General features: G+C 45.9%; 2 protein-coding genes across 2 annotated transcripts in view; one reads left to right on the top strand and one right to left on the bottom strand.

The window, feature by feature from the left end:
• Positions 1–16,868, top strand: part of FAM163B (family with sequence similarity 163 member B) — a 29,263-nt gene extending 12,395 nt beyond the window's left edge. The window contains exons 2-3 of the mRNA XM_081339937.1: positions 9,456–9,570; positions 15,619–16,868. Coding sequence (XP_081196063.1) covers positions 9,478–9,570; positions 15,619–16,005 — 480 coding nt within the window. The 5' untranslated portion in view covers positions 9,456–9,477 and the 3' untranslated portion in view covers positions 16,006–16,868. The remainder of the gene's footprint in view (positions 1–9,455; positions 9,571–15,618) is intronic.
• A 3,390-nt stretch (positions 16,869–20,258) lies between these two features.
• ADAMTSL2 (ADAMTS like 2) overlaps positions 20,259–23,785 on the bottom strand; it is a gene marked incomplete at its 5' end in the record, with an annotated part of 71,351 nt that continues 67,824 nt past the window's right edge. The window contains 4 exons of the mRNA XM_081339935.1: positions 20,259–20,643; positions 21,431–21,575; positions 23,018–23,194; positions 23,270–23,440. Of these exons, the coding sequence (XP_081196061.1) occupies positions 20,525–20,643; positions 21,431–21,575; positions 23,018–23,194; positions 23,270–23,440 (612 nt within the window). The 3' untranslated portion in view covers positions 20,259–20,524. The remainder of the gene's footprint in view (positions 20,644–21,430; positions 21,576–23,017; positions 23,195–23,269; positions 23,441–23,785) is intronic.

Below are 23,785 nucleotides of genomic sequence, written 5' to 3'. Positions count from 1 at the left end.
CACTAACAGAGATGAAATGATAGAACATGTTGAAGCCACAGGAACCTTGGGAGGAAGTGATCGTGCAATATTGGCATTCAACTTTATGTAAGCACAAGCAATAAAACACAGTCAAACTAGACTCTTGGACTTTAAGAGAGCTAATTTCAATAAACTTGGGAAGGATTCCATGGAGGAGAATCCTCAAGGGGAAAACAGCTGAAGAAGCTTGGGAAATTTTGAAAAGTGAGATTATAAAAGACCAATTTAGCACAATACCAATGAAGAAATAAAATAACAACTCTTGAAACCAGCATGGCTGCATAAAGAACTCTGATAAATTGAAAGACAAAAAGGACAAGTATAAAAAGTGGAAAGAGGGGCACATAACTAAGGCAGAATATCAGCAAATAGCCCGAGCCTGCAAAGATGAAGTGAGGAAAGCTAAGGCTCAAAATGAACTAAGGCTTGCGACAAAAGTAAAAAATAACAAAAAAGCTTATTTCAACATGTAAAAAGCAAGAAAAAAGTTAAGGAGATGATTGGTCCACTAGTAGGGGAAAGTGGCAAGAAGGTGACAAGCAACAGGGAGAAAGCAGAACTATTTAACTTGTTTTTTGCATCCATCTTTACACAAAGGGATAAAACAGTCCAACTTATCAAAAACATATTAGAAACACAAGTTAAGATAGGCAAGAAAATGGTAAGTGAACGCCTGTCTACCCTAGACGAGTTCAAATCACCAGGACCAGATCGATCACACTCCAAGGTTCTCAAGGAACTGGCAGATGTGATCTCAGAACCACTGAACTATCCTGGAGCACTGGGGAACTACCAGAGGACTGAAAAAGAGCTGATGTAGTTCCCATCTTCAAAAAAGAGAATAATGGATCCAGGAAACTGCAGACCTATCAGCCTGACCTCGATACCTGGGAACATTCTGGAAAAGATAAGCAATGAATCAATGAACACCTAGAGGCAAACAAAGTCATTACCAAAAGCCAACAAAGGTTTGTCAAAAACAGATCATGCTAGACAAATCTCATTGCATTCTTTGACCAAGTGTCAAAATTAGTGGACCAGAGGAATGCTGTGGATATAATTTACTTGGACTTCAGTAAGGCATTTGATAAAGTAGACCACAACCTACTACTTGATAAGTTAGAAAAATGTGGGTTAGACAGCATCACCACCAGATGGATTCGTAGCTGGCTGACCGGCCATACTCAGCACATGGTCCTCAATGGAACTGCATTTACATGGAGGGAAGTGTGTAGTGGGGTGCCCCAGGGCTCTGTTCTGGGCCCAGTGCTCTTCAACATCTTCATCAACGATTTGAATGAGGGGATAGATGGGGAACTCATCAAATTTGCAGACGACACCAAGTTTGCAGGAATAGCCAACACTCCAGAAGACAGGCTTAAGATACAAGAGAACCTTGACAGATTGAACATTGGGGGCTATCTAACAAAATGAAATTCAATGGTGAAAAAGTAAGGTTCTACATTTAGGCAAGAAAACCAAATGCACAGGTATAGTATAGGTTACCACCTTGCTCAATAGTAATAACTGTGAGAGGGAGCTGCTGTGTGCTGCAGCTGCCAAAAAAGCCAACACAGTGCTAGGCTGCATTAACAGAGGGATCAAGATCACGTGAAGTACTAATACCACTTTACAATGCCTTGGTAAGGCCACACTTGGAATACTGCATCCAGTTTTGGTCACCACGATGTAAAAAAGATGTTGAGACCCTAGAAAGAGTACAGAGAAGAGCAACAAAGATGATCAGGGGACTGGAGGCTAAAACATATAAGGAACGGCTGCTGGAATTGGGTATGTCTAGTTTAATGAAAGAGGGGGTCTTCCAATATCTCAGGGGCTGCCACAAAGAAGAGGGAGCCAAGCTATTCTCCAAAGCCCCTGAAGGCAGGACGAGAAACAATGGATGGAAACTAACCAAAGAGAGAAGCAACCTAGAACTAAGGAGAAACTTCCTGACAGTGAGAACAATTAACCAGTGGAACAACCTGCCTCCAGAAGCGTTGAATGCTCCAACACTGGAAGTTTTTAAGAAGAGACTGGACAGCCATTTGTCTGAAATGGTATAGTGTTTCCTGCCTGAGCAGGGGGTTGGAGTAGATGACCTCCAAGGTCCCTTTCAACTTTTTATCACCACCACCACCATCATCTTCATTATCATCATCATCATCATCATCATCATCATCATCTAAAGAGGACAAGAGTTGAAACAAGTGCCAGTTGGTGTTTTTCACCTTTTCCTTATTTTTCCTTTTTTTTAGCTTTAGCTTTTATTATGCAAAGGTGGTTTCATTCTTGCCTGAAAGTTCCCCAGAATTTATGTTAAGATGGATGAGGAGACAGATCTTTTAACCAGGGCTTTTTTTCTCATAGAATGCTCAGAACGGAGTTCTGGCACCTTTTTTGATGGATTTTTTCAACTTTTACACAAGCTGTGCTACTCCTTCTATTGGCTTTTGAAAGCCAATAGGAATTGCTGCTGAGTGCACCAAAAGACCTGGCTGGCAAACGTTGCACATGCAAGTTGTCTGCAATGAAGGCGAGTTGGCAGGAACTTTGCACCCCTCCCTGCTGCCCATCTACACAATCTCTTAGTTGTAAGTAAGAGAGGACCAGGAGTGGGAGGTGGGGAGCAGCACAATAATAATAATAATAATAATAATAATAATAATAATAATAATAATAATAATAATAATAATAATAATAATAATAGAAGAAGAAGAAGAAGAAGAAGAAGAAGAAGAAGAAGAAGAAGAAGAAGAAGAAGAAGAAGAAGAAGAAGAAGAAGAAGAAGAAGAAGTTGGAAGGGACCTTGGAGGTCATCTAGTCCAACCCCCTGCTAAGGCAGGAAACCCTATACCATTTCAGACGAATGGCTGTCCAGTCTCTTCTTAAAAACTTCCAGTGTTGGAGCATTCACCGCTTCTGGAGGCAGGTTGTTCCACTGGTTAGTTGTTCTAACTGTCAGGAAGTTTCTCCTTAGTTCTAGGTTGCTTCTCTCCTTGACTAGTTTCCATCCGTTGCTTACCTTACTTTTTTCACAATTGAATTTCATTTTGTTAGAGGCCTTACTGACGTCCAAGTAAATTATATCTACAGCATTCCTCTGGTCCACTAGTTTTGTCACTTGGTCAAAGAAGGCAAGAATGCAATAATCCTGCCCTGCCGAAAAAGCGGAGTCCATGTGCACTCCTGCCTCGTGCCCACCCGTGTCAGCCAGGCTCTCCATGCCGCGCTACAGCATGGAGAGCTTGGCACCAAAACACGGAAAACGTGTGTGCCTGCCTTGTGCTCACCTCGTGTCAGCCAGGCTGACCACAAGTCAGAAGGAGAAAATGCAGTGCCAAAGAAACCCCCTCCTCAAATAACTTGCAGGCAGGGCAGCCAAGGGGGTGCTACTTGCTTTTTCCACAGAAGGAAGTGGCGTGCCTGTCAGTTTTTGTTAAATGAATGATTGCAAAGGCAAGTTCCAATTTTTTTGTTGTTCAGTTACATCACCTTTATCTTTCTGTGCTGTTTGAAGATAAAATATCGATATGTCCACATATGTTGAGGAAAACACTTTACATCAGGTGTTCTGACTTTTTCACATGATTCTAAATTGTTCAACTGTAATTTAAGACACAACATGAAAACTAACCATGGAATCTGGTTTGGAGCAATAAGGGGTGACACAGTGTGAGAAAATGTGGGTACAGAGCTAAAGGAGCCAAAACAAAATCCAGCAAGCGAATGTCCAATGAAGGGCACAATCGCTCTGGAAGTTTGCAGAGCCCCAAATAAAGAGCTTCCCCCCCCAAAAAAAAAACGTCTAGACAGGAAATTCTGTTTTTGAACTTCTCCATGTGGAATGTCTCGTTTTGAATTTCTCCTCTTGGGCTTTAGAGAGTTTCAAGTTTCTAAGTCTACAGAGTTAATGCAGGAAATGTTACTGTAAATTCTCTTCCCCATTTGCAGTGTATTCTTTTGCTATGTTTAACTGAAAAAAGACATTTCTCTCCCCCCATTATCTTGACTGGAGAGTCTTGTGAGGACGAGAGGACGGCCTGGGGATTGTGGAGGAAGACAAGCTGCTCTTCTCTAGTCTTCATCTTTTGAAGGAATCCTTCCTTGGAAAGAGAAGAGCTTTTGGCTCAAACCAAGAACTTGACCTTAGCAGAGCCCAAGCTTGAACCCCACTTGGTGGCCGTTCTGGACTTCAGGCCAAACAAACCCCAGCGGCCCCAGGAGGGTGAGGCCTCCGCACAGTCCCCGTGTTCTCAGCCTGTTTGGAGAGCTTTGGAAAAGTGCAACCACCACCTGAATTGGGCTCTTACAGCTCCTCTGCAAGAGCCCAACAGTTGGCAAGGCATCGGACGTTTCGTGAGATAGTGAAGCTGAGATCTAACAGAATAAATTCTGCTCTGATTGGACAGAACTCCCTTCTTCGGATGCATAAGGCAATCAGAGATCCCTTCTATTTCAGCTTATTTTCCTGTCTGGGGTATTACCATATGCCTCAAAGGTCCTGGCGAGGTCCAGCGAGTGAAGGTCCAATGAAGTGCACAATCGCTCTGGAAGCTTGCAGAGCCCCAAATAAAGTGCCTTACACCACCCCACCCAAATAAAAAAAGTCTAGACAGGAAATTCTGTTTTTGAACTTCTGCCAAGCAGAGATGTTCCCAGTAGAGAGTTCCTAGTGATTAAGACTCCTGGCTAGAAACCAGAAGGTGAGTTTTAGTCCTGCCTTAAATGGCTGCTAACTTTGTACCAGTCTCTCTCACTCAGCCCAAGTGTAAATTCCTGTTGCAGCCAATGGATCAACACTTGGTTGATCTGAAAAAGGTGGACTCTGAATCTGTTAGGAAGAAAATAAAAAGATGTTCCCGCAGAAATGTGTTTCTGTGATGAGAATAATCACTGGCTCTGGGGGGGGGGGAGAGAAAAAGTTGGTACTTTTTGTGTTGTGTTGTGGTGGATTAGGGAGAAAGCATGAGTGGGCAAGGGTGCTCGTGGCTGCCTGGCAGATCCTGAGCTGAGCTGAAGCCATAACGAATGTCAAGCAAAGAGCCAGGAAGGGCCCGGTGGGTGAAGAGGCAGAAGACTTCTTCTGGTCGCATTGCTCTGCCATCCACAACTGAGACATGGTGCAACCCAAGATTGGTGGGCATGGCGGGGGGAATGGAATAATCCACCATTTTGTGTTGCGTTACTCATAAAAGTATCCCTGGAATTTGAACAGGTGATTCTGTCTGTCTCTGCCCCCCACCCCCATCAGTCTTTGGGGCACATGAAATAAAGGGAAAGGAAGAACCAAATTCTCTGTAATGAAACTGAAATGTCAGCTTGCGGGGAGCAGAAGAAAACCTGGCTACTTTCCCCAGCTTTTCACTAGCACATCAAGAAGCTGAGCCTCACATGGAGATGTTTGTCTTGTGAAAATTGTTTTGAACCCTTGTGAGGCTCTCCCTCTGATTGGGGGTTGATCTTGATCTGGCTTCTGAATGTGGGCAGAGAGATCAGGATTGTCATTGTGTCTGCTTGTTGGTACATGACATACATGGTATCATCAGTAGCAAAGAGTGGAAGAGCTCCACGCCACCACACTGGCTGGTCAGTAAGGGAATTTGGGGCCGAGTCATTGTGAAACTAACTGCCTGAGCTGCATCTTGGATGGATGTGGGTCTGGCAGGGCTGAATGCTCTCTCCCGTTCCAGCTTCTCAGCTTGGACAACAGGATGAAAAATAGTTGCAGTATCTAATCTTGCCTCAGTCAGATCATCCCACGCAGACCACTGCTCTTGCCAACTGGGCTGTGGCCTCAGACATTGCTTCAGATCTGAGGAGTTCCACTTTTTCTTCAATTGGCAGCATTTTGAAAGAGTCCTCTGGTTGACCTTCTTGCTGCAAAGTATTAATCAAACTCTTCTTTGGGGCCATTAATACATTCTTCCCTTTTGTTCTACAGGGTTGCTTGTTGTGCTGAGAGTCAAACTGTTTGCTTTCTGGAGTGTCAGGCAGTAATGAGTGACTTGACTTCGGGTCTTGAGCAACATGGCTTGGGTAGAGTTCAAAGGCCAGGAACAGTCTTCATTTTAAAGAGAAGGATCCTTACACAGTCAAATTGAGCAGAATCCAATGCCCAACCCTTTCCCTGCTAACAGCTGTGGTGGCGCAGTGGTTAGGCTATTTCTGCTGACTGCCGGCTGCCAGCAGTTCGGCAGTTTGAGTTTCACTGGCTTAAGGTTGACTCAGCCTTCCATACTTCCAAGGTGGGTAAAATGAGGACCCAGATTGTTGGGGGCAAGAGGCTGACTCTGTAAACCGCTCAGAGAGGGCTGTAAAGCATGTGAAGTGGTATATAAGTAACTGCTCTTGCTATTGCTGAGCCATTTTGTGCTTCAAAGATCGGCAAGGCTCCTGTGATGCCCAGTAGCCTTTACTCATGTGAGGGTTTAACGAACAGCTTTATTAAATTGGTCACAAAACCTGGCTCTTCCTGGAGCTTTGAGACTCAGATTTGTTCTGTGAACCCATGGGGTAATTGGGGAGGCTTCCTCTTGCTGGTGGAAATGTTCCCCCTAGTCAGCTTGCAAAGTGGGACAACTCGCCATGGGACACTCACTGTGGGACAATTTAACAATTCTATTTAATTATTTAAAATAAATAAAAAATATTTTGATTTTTGCCATTCACATTTCATTCTGTTTATCCTTTTTTATTCTTTCTTCAGTGATTCTATTCTACTATTTCTTTGATATTAGTCCTGTGGCGAGTTGGCTGCCACAGAATGGTCCTATAGCAAACTGACCACAGCAAGTTGACTGTAGCGAGGGGGCCGTGGTGAATTGTCATATACTTATCAGCTTGGTCAAGAGATCCAGGGAGGAAGAAAGGCCATCCAGTTTCTCAGTTGAAGTCAACAGCAGCTTTATTTAAAATCAAAGCTAGAATATATTATAGAATATAGAACATATTAAATCAGAAAAAAGATAACCAAATAGGGAAACCAAGCACATTATCAGCTAATCTACATCATTCAATCCAGAGCTATGGATGATATTGCTGCAGAGATGGGATCAGAGCAACCCCCTCCATTGGATTTATTGGAGGGACAGCAACAATGAGAAAAAGGCGGACCTTTTGATCTCCAAACCCATGAAGAATTTGATAGGTGATAACCAGCACTTTGAATTTCATCTGGAAACTCACTGATAAACACTGTAGCCCATTTAGCAGGCTTGTTACAGGGTGTGGTACTGAGGCATATCCGTAACTCTGCCACTGCCTTCTGGTCCAGTTGTGGCTTCCAAATGGCTTTCCAAGACTGCATCATGTTGTAGAGCTCATTGCTTACCTGCAAGGTGACTCTGGGAAGAGACTGTTGCTCCAGGAAAGGGCACAGTTGATACAGTAGATGGATCTGTGCAAAAGCCTTCCAGTGCTCTTTGGACAGAAGCTGAGTCCAGGAAGGCCCTCAATCATGTCCCAAGGCCACCCCATGGAAGAGTCCCTGTCACTGGCAGACTCAACCACTCGATGCTGTCTGGGTTCGGCTCAAGCCAGTTCCTCCCATTCAGCCTCCTATCGAGTTCTAAGATGGTGGCGCCTGGATCGGCTGTGGCTGCATTGGCTCTTGAAGGTGAAAAGTTTTGGGAGGGATATTAAAGGATATTAAGGTGAAAAGTTTTGGGAGGGATATTAAGGGTGTTTGAGCAACGTGGTGGAACTAAGGTAACATACGACCGACAATCTTTGCTGGCATGGCGAGTTTCTAGCTGTTTCTGAACCGTTGGTGAGACCGTTAAAAGTCGTTGGCGCTGTTTGAAATTGTTCTGCAGGCAGCAAGATCTGACTGCTGGCCCAGCGACGGATTCTATTGCAAATCAGGGCTGTTTCCGAAGGAGACCGAGGAGGAGAGGTCCCGGGGCTCATGGAGCAAAGGAACTGGATGAGGCTGTCGACAGGCCCAGAGGAAGAGAGAGAGGCTTTCAGAGGAGTTGGAGGTGGCGGCAGCGTGCTCCAGGAGCGAAAAGAAGCAAGGCCTCTTTAAGGAAAAGGTGGAAGAGACAGGATCAGAAAAAGGAAAGGAGGCGAGGTTGTTGTGCAGGAATACAAGCTAATTTGAGGGCTGATCCACATGGAGCTCCGTGCCCATCTGTCCCGTTTTCCATCATTCACTCCCTAGAGACTAAAATGGAAGATCTGTAACTTGAGCTGGCCATGAACAAGGAGTGTATATCAGATGGTGACCCTTTGAGAGCTGTATGCAACGAAATTTCATTTTGATGTATGCCGATTGGTGTACATTCAAAGTGACAATATAATCATCATCATCATCATCATCATCATCATCATCATCTGTCTCACTTGGTGAACTAGGGAACAAGGTTGAGTTTCATCCGCTTACTGAGGATAAGTGTCAAGAAACCCCTTAGCAGAAGTGTAAGTTGAGGCCTGTGGCACCTTGCACATCAAAGGCAATCTCTGGGTTTGACCTTTCCTCCCGTCCCTTAGCTGCTCCTTCCATTCCATATTGAGCAGCTGCAGGGACCCCTTTTGCTTTAAGGTCCCTGATACCCCACACGTTCCTTGACCTATTGTGTCCCCAACCCCAGTGGGGCTAGCAATTAACATTCTTCTTCTCCATGTATGACCAGCTCTTGGTGCAGGGAACGCAAAGCTCTTCGCTGTCCGGCAGGTGGTCAGTTCCACAAGTGGCCCAATAGGTAGACGCTGCAACCGGCAGGTGGAAGTTAGTTTTCCCATGAAGACAAATGGGCATCATCATTTCAGTCTCAGCTGTGATTTAACACACATCTTGTGCGGATTTCCTAGGTATCCTTCAGTTCCATCACAACATATAGCTTTATCGTGATAATTGTGTTGCAATTCTGTGAGGTTCAACCCAAACAATATCCTTTTGTGCTTGTTCACACAGTGAAAAATTCTAGCGGTGTGACAGATTTTGAAAAAAACAATATTAAAAGAGCAATTTTTAAAGTAACTGTTGAAAGGGTGTTAATTTAACTTTAGCCCTAATTCTCTTTGGCAGCCAATTTTGAGACAACCTGGTTTGTTGCCAGCTTTATCTTCCTTGGAAATGAAGTGCTTCAGGCAGGCAGGGATCCACCCCACTCTGCAGGAGGGCACTTTCCAAGCTTGGGTTTGAAAGGGCAACGGATCACAGTTTGGATGCCCAGATTCTTGCAAGCAATCACAGAAGTGAGATTTCACACAAAGTGCCTGCAAGTTTGCAAGACCTTTCACAAGGTTGCTGAGACATCGTAAGTGAGCTCTTGCCATAGGTGGCCAACTGGATGCGAAGTCAGGTGATTGCTGAAATGTGTCTGAAATTGCATCGGCCTGGGGCTGATGGCCACAGGCCTCACTCTTGCAACCCCTGCCTCCCCCCCCAACAGCTCCCCTTGTCACGCTTTTTTCTGCTTTCCTTCCAGGTGTTGATGGGGAGGAGGTCGGATGACCGCGGGGACTGTGGTCATCACCGGCGGAATATTAGCAACTGTTATACTACTGTGCATTATAGCTGTTCTCTGCTATTGCAGGCTTCAGGTACTGAGTTCATTTTACTTCATAAGATGAGGGTTTTTTTTAAATTGCACTTCTGTGCCTGGGATAGTGAGGAGCTGTTGTGTTACAAACATGCTGTCTCTGTTTTTCTTGGGGTTTGGGGGAGACCTGTCCATTTGGCCAGGATTTTGCATGGTCAGAAACCAGACTAGGTTTGTGTAGGAGGTCATAGAGAATGGGATGTGTGTGTCTGAGAGAGTGGGGGTGGCTGGCTGGCTGTTGAGGAATGTGATTTCATACATTTATTATATCATAAGAGTAGCTCTTTCCCTGTGGAACCGTCTGCCCATGTGCTTTGCCAGAGGAGCAAAGGCTTCACTTGCTAGCTGCCAAAAGGTCTTGCACACTTGCCAAAAGCCAAGATTTTGACAGTGAGACTTGCTTTGGAGTACTTCTAGCAGTCTAAGGAATGTGAAAATTGGCATTTGCTGCTGCCACTCACAGCCAAATGACCACATCAGAAAAAAATCAAACCCTTTCTGTGCAGAGCATCCCAAGTCACCTCCCTGCTCCCTCTTTCATTTGCACAACCTGATGGAGGAGCTGGTGCAAGGCAGATGCTTCTCTTCCAGTGGCCTCTTCTGATCTTGTACAAGGTGCTACCTTTAGAAGACTCTGGTGAGCCAGGTCAGTTGGGGAGTTCCTTTTATCACTACAATTATGCAGCCACATAATTCGCCTGCTTCTCAGAATATGCAAAAAGAGAGTCCCTCCGGCCAGTGGATGTGAAGGGGGAAGAACGATTGCCAAATCCTTGATCCTGGAGGGCAGACTTAGAAATGGAAGACAAACTGGTCAACCTTGGTAGTTTTTCAAACTGCATTTGTACTTATGGTTTGCAGCTGGGCAAAATAGTTTTCCAGAATAATCTGGAGCTAAGAAGGCCCACTACATCTAATCTAAGGGTGCTCAAAGTGCTTCTTTCATTAAGTTTCTTCTGCTGGAACCATGGAGCCAGATACCTTCAGAGAGAAGGACAAATGAGTTGGAGTGATTAGATCCTTGCTGTTCCTTGTGGCCTTTGCATCTCCCATCTGAGGCAGAGCAGGAGTCCTTTGGATAAAGCTGAAGGCAACATCCTATGGCCCAAAGATATGGCTTGTGCCTGCTGAGCAATCCAGATGACTAGACTTAGGTGAGAGATCAAAAAAAGATGCTTCCCAAGGAAACTTTGACCTTAGCAAAGAGACCAGAATCCCTGGGAAGACCACAGAATGCAGTCCAGGAATAGCAAATCTCAGAGAAGGGCATGGAACAGAGAATCCTGTATTACTATGAAAACCAGTCTTTGTGTTGGGCAAAAAGGGCATTTGGTGCCTTGCTCAATAGTGTAAATAGCTTGGGCCAGTTCAGTCAAGAAGGGAGGGGCGAGGAGGAAGAAGCCAGACCTGTGTGCTAGTGGAGAATATTTGGCTCCCAGATGAGGAGAGAATTCACCAGGACGGAAGAGTCAAGTCGCTCTGGGGAGGCAGCTGTTCCTGTCAAGCCCTTGGGGGCAGGGGAAACTCTAGGTCTGTGGCAGCCTTGCCGTCTCCAGCTCCAACAAAGGATTCTCACCCTCTGGAATTAGTCGGCTGTTTTGAGTCTGGGAGAGGTCTCCAAGCATCCTGCAGCACTCCATGGGCTGATCAGCATCTGATGCACTTTGGGCCTTCTCTCCCACGGTGCTTTTTTTTTGCCCTGACTGCCTGAGATGAGACACATGGAAGCAAACTTGTCATGTGCAAGGAACATCCTCTGGCAATGATAAATTAGAAGCCAGCAATCAGAACAACAAGCTCTGTGTGTGGAAATCATGTCGATGCCCAAATCAGCAAGATTTGTCCCATGGCGAGTGGGGGCCTTCAGCAGTAAGAGGACTATCACTCCACCCGAGAGAGATGCTGCTCAGGCCATGTCTGGGCAGACACTTCAGGAGATTAGACCTTCCAGAGCAGAACTTAAGAATAGGGGTGGATCCTGGGAAGTTGGGGTGTGCTGGGCTCAGCCACGGTCCCCAAGGAGGACACGTGAGGCTTTCATCCACAGCTGCAGAAGCCAGAGAGCCTCCGTCCAGGTGTTTCACTGGGAGTCTTGCCTTGCCAGGCTTGGCCTTCAGGCCTGGACAGGCTGGGAGCCTGGCTGGCACCAAGGACCTTGCCCTAAATGCATTTAAATCTGGGGTTGGAGTCAGATCAAGCCATATAAACTGGTAGGGTAATTTCTGCACACGCTTGGGCCATGGCATTTGTGGCTTTATGGCAAGTTTATTGCTTTCAGAAGTTGTGGGTGCTCCATCATTGGAGGTTTTCAAGAAGAGACTGGACAGCCATTTATCTGGAACGGGTTAGGGTCTCTAGACTGAGCAAGGGGCTGGACTAGAAGACCTCCAAGGTCCCTTCCAATCCTGTTATTCTATGTCAGAGTCTTGCAACCTTTCATGAAGTAGTCTCTGAGCATGGGCAAATTCCAAATGGGGAAAATTAGGAATGAAACTACAAAAGATTGAAAACAGTTAGGAAAAAACAGAAAGCAAACATTTAGCACTAAAGGAAATCTATTGATGTGCTATGCATAATGCAGAAGTTTAACAAGTTTGAGGGGAGGGGGGAAGCAATGGATCAACTGCGGGAAGTCCAATTATTGGAGGGCAGAAAAATGGGCACCCAACAGGAAAGGCAAAACACAAAAAGAGCAAATATTCCAAGTTGGAACCTTCCTAGGGAGGATTCCTGAGGTTCATCTTCTTGAGACGGAGAATTCCTCATTTGCTCATTCATTTCCTATCCTCAAAGGCAGAAAAAAAGATCAAGGCAGTAAAATATCTAGAACATTCTGAACCGCTAAATAAAAGCCTAGGCATATCTACAGTACAGGAGCTGATGCTTATGTGTAATGCTTGCATTTAGAATAGAATAGAACAAAACAGAAGAGAAGAGAAGAGAAGCTGGAAGAGACCTTGGAGGTCTTCTAGTCCAGCCCCCCACTCAAGCAGGAGATCCTATGCCATCTCAGACAAGTGACTGTCCAGCCTCTTCTTAAAAACCTCCAGGGATGGAGCGCCCACCATTTCTGGAGGCAACTTCTGTTCCACTGGTTGATTGTCCTCACTGTCAGGAACTGATTTTTGTTCATTCCGCCGGGACCTGAAGACCTGGCTCTTTGAGCTTTCCGGCCAGAACTGAGAATTTTTAATTTTTAACTTATTGTAATTGCATTTTTTAATCAGAGTTATAGGGGTTTTAGATTTTTAATCAAGGATAATTTAATCTATTTTAATTTTTATTAACTTTTTGTATTGTAATGTTGTTTTAATTGCCTTGTGAACCGCCTTGGGTCCTACGGGAGAAGGGCGGTATATAAGTTCAATAAATAATAATAATAATAATAATAATAATAATAATAATAATAATAATAATAATAATAATAATAATAATAATAATAATAACTTTCTCCTTAATTCCAGGTTGCTTCTCTCTTTGATCAGTTTCCAACTGTTGTTTCTTCTCCTGCCCTCTGGTGCTTTGGAGAATAACGTGACCCCCTCTTCTTCCTTGTGGCAGCCCCTCAAATACTGGAATACTGCTGTCATGTCCCCACTAGTCCTTATTTTCTTTAGACTAGCCAGACCCAAATCCTGCACTGCACCACTTAGTAGAAAGAGGCAGAGTGATGTTGAGTCCTGGCGCAGCATAATTTGAAATTATGTAAGACAGACCGTGGAAGGACCTGACTTTTGCAATTCCCCACCTTGCCTAAGCCCCGCCCCCGTTTCTCTGGCTCACGCTGCACTGCGCAAGTGAGATGCCTTCCTGTGCTCAGCCCTGCGATGAGAGACCTCCTTCTCTTTCGCTGACTTAGAAAGTGGCTGGAAAAAAAACCCTTTTTTATTGAAAAGTTTTACAATACATTTTATCTTTAACAATCCCTCCCCCCCTCCCCCCACCCAACCCTTCCTAACCCTCCCTAACCCTCCCCCCCTTCCCCCCTCCCCCCTCCCCGACTTCCCAGAGCTAAATACAAGGTATAAAAGTAAAAACAATCATAAACAACCATATGTTAACAACAATAAACTATTAAGCTGACCTGGCAGAAATGGCAAAGATTTCGGCTTATTTGAAAGACCATTTGCAACAACGTTATATTATGGAATGGAAAAAGTGGATTGATTATATCCAGAACAAATATGGGACCAAAAAGTTTCACTTAGCATTTGAATAAGTTTTTTTTCTTTTTTTTCTTTTTATGTGATATTAGTATTGCTTGTAGTCATCTCATATGAGCTAGAGTGCGATAGACTTAATAGTTTATTGTTGTTAACATACGGTTGTTTATGATTGTTTTTTGCTTTTATACCTTGTATTTAGCTCTGGGAAGTCGGGGAGGGGGGAGGGGGGAAGGGGGGGAGGGTTAGGGAGGGTTAGGAAGGGTTGGGTGGAGGGAGGGGGGGAGGGATTGTTAAAGATAAAATGTATTGTAAAACTTTTCAATAAAAAAAAACAATAAAGTTTTTCTAAACTTATGCAAAGTCTAAATGAAACTTTTTGGTCCCATATTTGTTCTGGATATAATCAATCCACTTTTCCCACTCCATAATATAACGTTGTTGCGAATGGTCTTTCAAATAAGCCGAAATCTTTGCCATTTCCGCCAGGTCAGAAACTTTTAGAGTCCATTCTTCTATAGTCGGCAGTTCCTCCTTCTTCCAATATTGACCTACTAAAAGTCTTGCTGCCGTAATTAAGTTCAGCATCAACTTGGTGTCCACAACAGTAGTATCTGTAATTATGCCCAGCAAAAACAATTGCAGACAAAACTTTAACCTTTGCTTAAATATCTTCTGCATATTCCACCAGATTTTAATCCAAAAAGCTTTAACCTTTTTACAAGTCCACCATATATGAAAATACTTTGCGTCTTCGCCACCACATCTCCAACATTTAGGTTGGTAGTTCGGATACATACTTGCAAGCTTTTTAGGATCTAAATGCCACCTATAAAACATTTTGTAAAAGTTCTCTCTTAAGTTTTGAGCTTGTGTAAAAAAACCCTTTTTATGGCTTTTGGCACTCCTTGACTTTTTTAAAAAACTTTTTTTTAGCTTTTTATTGGTTCTTTTTTCTTTACATACATATGTTAATTTTTCAACCCGCGTGCAGTCTGGGTTCAAAAGCGCTAATACATAGTCAAGTCCTAATCTTCGGTTCTTTCCTCTAGCCGTTTGTAGAATGATTCCCAGGTTTGCTAGTATTCTGTTTCTTCTTTATCTTTCAGTCTCACAGTAAGTCTGTCCATCTCAGCCCTTTCCAATAATTTTTTAATTACTTCTTCCTCTGGTGGTGTTCCTTCATTTTTCCAGTATTGCGCGAAAGTTATTCTTGCTGCTGTTGTAATATGTAGGACCAAATATAAACTTTGCTTATTAATCTTTTCTGGTATTATACCTAATAGAAAAAATTCAAGATTAAATTCTACATGTTCTCCTTGACTTTTAACTGTCCTGCTGGTGTCCTGACAGGGATCTAAACTTCTCTTTCCTTCTGATTGACGGCTTCTCATTTTCAGCTCATTGGTCAGAGTTTTTGTGCAACCACTTTATTTTTGAAGATACTGTCCCTTTTTTTTCTTACTAGAACCTTGCAATTCCATGTCTAGTCTGCTCTTTTTTTAAAAAAACAACGCACTTACATTTAATTTGTTGGAAGCAGAAAATTTGTTTTCTATTTTATAATGTGCTGTGATTCTTTAAAATGTCTCTGTCATGGTGTCAATGTGTGTAAGAGTGACAATGACTGTGGGTTCTCACAAACTAATCCAGAGTTTGCTTAACCAAGTTGAGCATGCCACGTTCACACACAGTAGAAACTACGGTTTGCAAATGCCATTGGCTGAGTTGCCCATTGTAGCAAGCCCAGTCCAAACCCACTGCCTTCTGGGTAAGTACCGTGTGTGAACCAGTTCCCTGGGAAGGGTTTCTGTGAGTGTCGTGGAGAAGCACATCTTGGCCTGGGGAAGGAGTGGCGGCCCACGTAAATTGTTTGTCTCTTCCAGTACTATTGTTGCAAGAAGGATGAGTCGGAAGAGGACGGTGACGAGCCCGACTTCCCTGTGGATTCGCATATCCCCCCCCTGCACTGCAACCGCAACGTGGCTCTGACCAACGGCCCTTCCTTGTACCGCTCCCCCTACAAGAAGCCCTCCCAGTCCCGGACTGGCTGCCCCAACTGCTCCCAGTATGAGCCTCCAACGTTCTTCCTGCAGGAGCCTGAAGAGGAGGTCCGCAATGGGGGTGACCTGGTCAACTACAAGGCCATCAGCCAAGAAGACCTGGAACTGCCCATCGGCCTGAGTGGCGGCCTCCAGGCCCTCAACCCCAACCGACTCTCTGCCATGCGTGAAGCCTTTTCCCGCAGCCGCAGCATCAGCACGGATGTCTGATCGGCCTGGCCAAAGAGGCCCTGTCCCCCTTGGCTCCAGGCTTGGCCAAAGGCGAAAGGTACTTCTGCTTCCCAGCCACTTCCTCTCTTAGTCTTGTATAAATGGGGCCAGGAGCACGGCTGTCTTAGTAGAGATATCAGTTTTCTAAACCCCGGTAAAAGCAGCTCTTCCTTTCTTCCTGTCGGTGGGGTTTTTGATACAGGACATCCTTTTGTATGAATATGCAAACTGGTTTGCCACTTTTCAGCCTGCGCAAGGTGTTGCCTCGGCTTTCCCTGGTTGGGGTGGGTGGGTGAAGGAGGCTGGAACTGAGCCAGACCCAGACCCAGATGTGTCTTTGCAAATTGCTTAATGCAAATCCAACTATTCCCCTCTTTTCTGCAGTGTCCCCACCATCTGTTCAGTCTAGTCTATGAAAGCCGCCCCTGAGGCCTTCCTTTCCCTGCTTGCTATCAAAGAGGTATTTTTTAATATGACAGAAGAAACGTACCAAGAATGTGGCAAGGACCCCTGTCCGCTAGGTTCAACTGAGATGAGCTCGGCTTTAGTTTGGTTCTGGCTTTGCTTGCCTCTGCCGTGCTGGTTCTAGCCTACTTTTTGTTGCTCAACTGAGGACCTGGAGAGTGCCTGGCTGGCATCTGTGAGGGAGGGGCAGGAGTTTCCCATTTTTGAACATGATGTTGCCTGCTGCAGGACTGAAAAGCATCAGTATTTTTGCCAACCAAACCGAAGATGACTGCAGTGCTCTGGGCCTCTTGTGCTTTCTCCTGTTCCAGTTTCCCCTCCGAGGGACCAGGAGGCAGACGCAGAGGGAGGGTAGGCACAAGACACTCCTGCAGGCCCAGAGGCGTTCCTTTTCTTCGGGACAGAAAGGCTGCAGCTTGGAGCTCCCAGCAGTAAAATTTAGTGGAGCGACATTCATAATGGCCACCTGTTAGGGAAGGCAGCTTCCCCTCAACCTGCCTCCAGGAAACTGGAAAGTCTGGTTAGATGGGATATCAGCAGGTTGGACATCAGAGGCCATCTGAGATGGAGAAGGCATGTCCACACCACTGCTCCCCCAGGCTTTTGGATCAGGAGGCAGCAGTGGGATGGAGACTGCCCCATGGTGCCCAAAGGAAAACGGTTCCCCTGTAGGCCCTGACAGTGTGTTCATGCAGCTTGTAAAACTGGCACTCCCGAGTCATGTGTTGGGGATGAAGGGAAAACGGACCTGTGGGAAGTTTGGGTTCAAGCTCCTCTGGAGTGGGCACAGGGCGCGAGAGCCCAGGAGGCAAAGCGCCATCTTAAAAGGAGCAGAAATGGGTGCCAGTTCGGAGAGTCAGTAGCGTCACGGCTCAGCCTTTCCCATGAAATAGGATCCAGGAGGACTTCTTCCATCTAATTTGAAATTAATTTTCATGTTTTGCTCTGGCTGCATAAAATAAAATGCATTCATGTTGGTCTTCAGTGATCTGTACTAGTTGCTGCTTCCACAAAACTATTTTGTATCATTCTTAAAATTTGTATTGGTTTCAGTGGCACTCTTAAAAATACTACAATTTGTTGCTTTTAAGTATGGCTATTTATTTTCCTCTTTATATATCTTTGAAATAAATTCAAACTATTTCATGAATTTTCATTTACTTTTACTTGTGATAAACATGTACAGGACTTCTGGATTCCGAAAATAAAAAAAAATACCTTGACTTGTTACCAAAAGGGGTATTTCTTTCATGGTATTTAAGAAAATTCTTTAACACTTTTAAGAAAAGGGGTGGTGCTGCTCCATCCTTTTTATGGCCCACAAGCATGGAGGGGGCAAAAGGGTTTTTTTTTAAAGCTGGGGATTTAGGAAACGGGGGCACCAATTTTTCCTCTTAAAATTCCTGTCTCTCTCCCCAGCCCTGGCCCTCCCACCTCCTTTGGAATGTGGCCTCGAGATTGAGCCCCTTTCCGTGGCATCTCCTCAGGGTGGTTTCCTTTTGAATTGAATTGAATACTGTATTTGGCCAAGTGTGATTATACACACAAGGAATTTGTCTCTAGTGCAGAAACTTCCAGTGTGCATGCAAAACAGAATAATAATCACAATAATGATACTAATAAGAGGGGGTAGTAAAAAAGATAGAATAGAGTGGAATAGAGCTGGAAGGTACCCTGGAGGTCATCTGGTCCAGCCCCCTGCTCAAGCAAGAGAACCTACACCATCTTGGACAGGTGATTGTCTAGTTTCTTCTTTAAAAATCTCCAGTGATGGAGCACCCATGACTTCTGGAGTGAAGCTGTTCCACTGGTTGATTGTCCTCACTGTCAGGAAGTTTCTCCTCAATTCCAGGTTGTTTCTCTCTTTGATCAGTTTCCACCCATTGTTTATCATCTTTCCCTCTGGTGCTTTGGTGAACAACCTGGTCCCCTGTGCCTTGTGGTAGCCCCTCAGATACTGGACACTGCTATCATGTCTCCCCCATTTCTTCTTTTCTTCAGACTAGCCAAACCCAAGTCCTGCAGCCGTGCTTCATATGTTTTAGTCTCCAGGCCCCTGATCATTTTAGTTGCTCTTCTCTGAATTTTTTCCAAACTCTCAACATCTTTTTAGTGATATTGGCTGCAATATTCCAAGTGTGGTTTTAGTAGGGCTTTATAAAGCAGTCCTAGTACTTTGTGTAATCTTGACTCTATGCCTCTGTTTATACAACCCAGGATTGTATTAGCTTTTTTGGCTGCTGCCGCACACAGCTAGCTCATTTTAAGTGATCAGCGACCAGGAGTCCAAGGTCCCTCTCACAGTTACTGTTTTTAAGCCAGGTCTCACCCAATCTGTATTTGTGCCTTTGGTTTTTCCTGCCTAAATGCAAATCATTTCAATGTGGAGAAATGCTCATTGTTCTAGTTTGTCAAGATCTTTTTGGATCCTGAGTTTGTCTTCTGGGGTGTTGGCTACTCCTGACAGCTTGGTGTCATCTGCAAATTTGATGAGTTCTCCTTCAATAACAAGAAGGGTAGTAATACTACTACTGTACATGGGTAAATATACATCGACATTAGACAGTACTGTGAGAGTTAGATGATGTCACGAAAGAAAAAATTGTCCGTGTCTAGTTGTTTTGGCATGCAATGCCCTATAGGACCATCCCAAGGGGAGGAGTTGAACCAGTTTCGGTCCAGTACGTGAGGGGTCTGTAAATATTTTCTCAGCCATTCCTCTGACATATACAAGTCTTCTATAGGAGGCAAGCTGGTTGCAACTGTGTTTTTCTGCAGTCCTATCCATTGGAGTCTGTACCTGTCCTGTTTGGTTGCTGTACCAAACCAGACAGTTATAGAAGTACAAGTGAGACTCAATAGTTCCTCTGTAAATGTGTATCTGAGCTGACGCAGGAAGAACATTCTTTCTTGTGCCTTTTTAATGATGGTTCTAATTTTAGGTGTCCATTTCAAGTCCTGGAAGATTATAGAACCCCAAAACTTGAATGATTCTACTGCTGATACTGTGCTGTCAAATATAGTCAGAGAATAGTTTCCATTTGCCCAAACAAACGGGAAAAACTTAACAGGGATTGAGCTGTCACCATAAATATCAGAAAGCTTATTTAACGGACACTTACAAGTACCATTCAACAGTAAAAGGGATAAAGTTTATTATTTTGTAAACAAATACATTAAAAAAGAGCCCAGGGCCCTTTTGGGTTATAAAGTGCAGTTATGTTTTCATTATCCTATACAATATGCTGGCATTATGTATTTAAGAGTATGATTACGAGATAAAACACTTCTGCCAGATGTGCACTTACATGTTATATTTAGTAGACTTTATTACCTGCCCTTTGTTTTTTCATATTTACTGCTAAGTGAGAATAAAGACACAGTGCCTAAGCCTGAAATGATAGGGTTCTTCTGCCTTTAGTGATTTTATTGTCATTTTGGTATTTAAACCTGATGCAAACGTCATTCCCACCAATTTCCATTTATTTCAATAAAGTGTAAAATGGATGTGTGTCCTCAGATATTCTTCACTGCAACACCTGTGGCAATTATTAACTGCAGGACTGGAGAGAAGGGTTCAGCATACCTTTTATTTGGGGTGTGTCTCACTTAAAGGCCCCCTTGAGAAAGGGGGTATCCCTCTGTCTTGAGGGGACAATGAGACTCTTAATGGAGAGAGGCGGAAGGAAAGAGCCAAGAGTGTGTGTGTGTGTGTGGGGGGGCATTCTGACTTAGGCCCAGTCCTGCAACGAGCAATGTGGCCATTAACAGGAAAGCCCCTGTCTTGCCCCTCCCTCAGCCATTCTGATGCAGAGGAGGCCAGGGCAAGAAACAGCGGGGAGGACAAAAATCACTGGCGGGAGAGGAGTTGCGTATAGGTAGATCAAGAACTTGCTAAACGAATCAAAGGAAAATCCAGAATTCTGCAGGCGATGTTAGCGGTCCAACGCATCGCAGCTGGAGGAAAATGAGAAGCGAGGACCACAAGGTGATGCCTAATGGTGCTAAGCTCCAGTTGCTCCTCTGGCATGGGACCCCCACGCCGTTACTCCCCCTAGGAACGAGGCACTCGGCAGGATCGGCAGCAGGCTTTGCTGTAATACCAGTGGCCACAGAGGTTCACCTTAATCGCCAGAGCACAGTTGGTCCCCACCTGGTCCTGGCAACTGTCGTCTGTGGGAGGACCACAAGATCAGGGAGGTCATCTGAGGCAAGAGGGAGAGCCGTGTTGGGCCCCAGTCCTGCCCCAGAGCCAGCCTCCACCCTGTCTGTCCAAGTGCAGCCGCATCAATGATGCCTCAGCAAGGGATGTGGGGTGCCCCCCCTTCCGACTCTCAGTCACCCACACAGAATCAACCCCACCACATTGCTTGAGGGGTGGGATGGGGCAAAGAACTGGGGCTTTCCTGAACCTCTGATTTGCACCAACACTGACAAAATGGTGCAAACAAAATATTTCCGCTAAATAACATTCCTTGAGGGGAAGGTGCATTTTCTTCCTGGACAAGAAAAGCTCTTAGGCAACTGAAGTTGCCCAAACAATTCCAAGTTCCACAGAGGACCTGGATGTTCCCGCTTCCTCCAGTTGAGGTTGGCCTTAGTCTGGTTTTGCTCCTGGCTGAGTCTACCTCCCTTCAGTTGCTCTCTCCTCAGGGAGAAAGGAAGGTGCCCTCCCTCCCCCTCGGGCGGCCTGGCACGGGCCCCTCAGAGACCCCTCTCCACCACAAGTTTCCAGGAAGTCCTTCTGGGGGGGGGCAGCCAGACTTCTGGATCCTCTTTTGGAAAGGAGAGACTCATCAGACAGTTCACATGGAAGGTTGTGGTGCAGTCAGATCAGCATGAGGACCAGGAAAGACAGAAATAGGGCTCCCCAGCACTGGGGCTCTAACATCACCGGGCATGGCTCTCTCATGGCATTTAAGCTCTCTCCCCCCCCCGTCTGCCAGGCATCCCAGCTAACCTGGTGGTTCCGTTGGGCATGGATGGAGGTCACAGGTCTGCTTTGCAACTGGTTTCAGGAGTGGGTCACACCCACGAACAAGATCCTCCCCTTGGTAACACTTGACATCCCGCATCCTCAGGCCAATTCCACAGGTTTTTGTGCACTGGGAGGTGGGAACAAAAGTTCTTTTGGCAATTTAAGCCAACCAGAACAATTCAAAAGGAGTTCCAGCCCTTCAGAAAAGCTGGCAGACCAAGGAAAGAGGAGGAGGAGGAGGAGGAGGAGGAGGAGGAGGAGGAGGAGGAAACTAGTAGATTTGCAGCAGTTTAAAATATGCTGCAGGTGAGCCAACAACCCATCTCCTGAGTTCTTGGTTGCAGTCAATATTTTCCTATTTTCGTACTACGGGTTCTGCCATACTCCTGAAGGGGAGATGCTGCGGGCTGTCTCTCTGGGGGTTTTTTGTTTCACTACAATGTATCTCTCCTGCTGCTTCTGCATACTTACTCTGAACCATCTCTCCCTTGATGTTACCTTGGGGAGGGGGGGAGAAAGGAATGTGCCTCCGGCCATCTGGCTTATCTCCCATTTTGGAAGGGAAGGTGCGAAGATCCAACAACATCGCTGCGAGCCTGGGAAAGACCTGTGTTATCACCTCCTTTCCCACAACGGGCTTAACACCTGAGGACTGGCTCATTAAAACTGACCGGATGAACTATTGGGGTGGGGTTTGCTTGGGACTCTTTTAGCCTATTTATCTGAGCGGGAAACCCTCAGACCCTGTCTATCATGCCTGCTATCAGCTTCTCCTAATAAAAGTTCCTTTTGGAAGAAACTGCTTCCACGAGTCTTGCTTTCTTAGGGTAGGTTTTGAAGTGGGCCCTGACAGCAAGGCCTGCCCTGCTTTCACAGGAGCATTTGCAGCAGAGGAGACTCCGGGGGAGAGGGATGTGCCGAGGGCATCTCTGCTGTCAAGAAACCTCCCTGCCTCTGGGCAGCCTGGCAAGAGCTGCAGGAGCTCCTGCTGGTGACCAAGTGAGCCACTGCAGCCGCTGGGCTAATGTGAGCCTCTCACAGTCTGGAGCATTAGGCATAAAACCAGCTGTGCTTTCCTGGAAACTCCAGAGACATGAGATCCTTGAGGTGGGAGTGGACATCAAGTTCTGGGCAGGGAACTGCCTGGGGGTTCATTAGTCTTGAAACATGAGGGGCATTAATTGGGGCGGCCAGTTGCAAACTTTCCTGTTCTTAAATTCCCATGGCTATTAAAAAGCCCCCCCCCCTTTAGCTCTGCCCTGCACAGGGCAGGCCAGCAGGACCCTGTAGAGGCATTCTGAACAAGCATGGTTTGTTGGGGTGGGGGGGAAGGACTGGAATCCAGTGGCTGGTTCGCCACCCTTTCCTATTTTGGGTTTGTATTCCACAAACTGAGTCACCACAGGCCAGGTTGATCTTTTTGGGCAATGGCCACCCCTCCCCGGTTGCTGAGGGCATTCTTATCTCCCATTCAACCCGTTATAGGTCCTATATGCCCCGGGGGTATTTTCACAATCCTCTGGAGGAGGGGGCTAGTGTTGCCGGAACCAGAAGCCCCCAGGCCCTCACCTCAGACCAAGGGGTGGTGTACCACTTGAAGCAGGGGCGCTCAAAGCAGGTGGCCTCCTCGGCCTCCTTCTTGGCGGTGTCACATGCAGCAGGCGGGCGGGTTTTGATCTTCCCAGCGACAATCTCCAGGCAAAGGACCGCCCGCTTCTTCACCCCTCGGCCGCAGGTGGCGTTGCACTGCTGGAAGAAGGAAGGATCCAGACCTGGCCTGGGCGGCCAAAACCCCACGAACCCTCCCCAGGGATCCCTTACCCGTTCCCAGTCCTGGGCCAGCCAGCCGGCAGGGCAGTTCTTCTCCCCACAGGGGTGAATGGCAAGCGGCTTGGCTTCAGGATTGCACTGGGACTCTGGCACCACGCGCCCGTCGCTGCTCTTGCAGTAGACCTGCCGGATCATTCGGCCTGGCCCGCAACCCCCACTGCACTGTAAGGGAGAGAGAAGGGCAGAGGAAACCTAGGCACGTGTCTTGCGAGGGCAGCCAGCTGGCAGCCACTACCAGCTCTGCCCTGGCAGTTAGGCAAAAGGAACAACTCAAGGCCCTTTTGGCCACTGAACAAGGTGACTTTACAGTTTTGTAAGTTCCCCCAAGCTTTCCCTCTGTGTGTGCATGTGTGTGACTGTGTAGAACAAAAAAGATAAGAAAAAAGCTATTCAGAGAAACTTGGATACACAGGATACCAGTCCCCAACCTTTCTGACACCAGGGACTGGTTTTGGAAGAAAAACTGTCTTCCATGGAGAGGTGTGTGTGTGTGTGTGTGTGTGTGGT

This window comes from Vipera berus, assembly GCF_964194415.1.
Source record: "Vipera berus genome assembly, chromosome: 15".
Taxonomy (NCBI): Eukaryota; Metazoa; Chordata; class Lepidosauria; order Squamata; family Viperidae; genus Vipera; species Vipera berus.
This window is presented reverse-complemented; position numbering and strand designations above follow the sequence as displayed.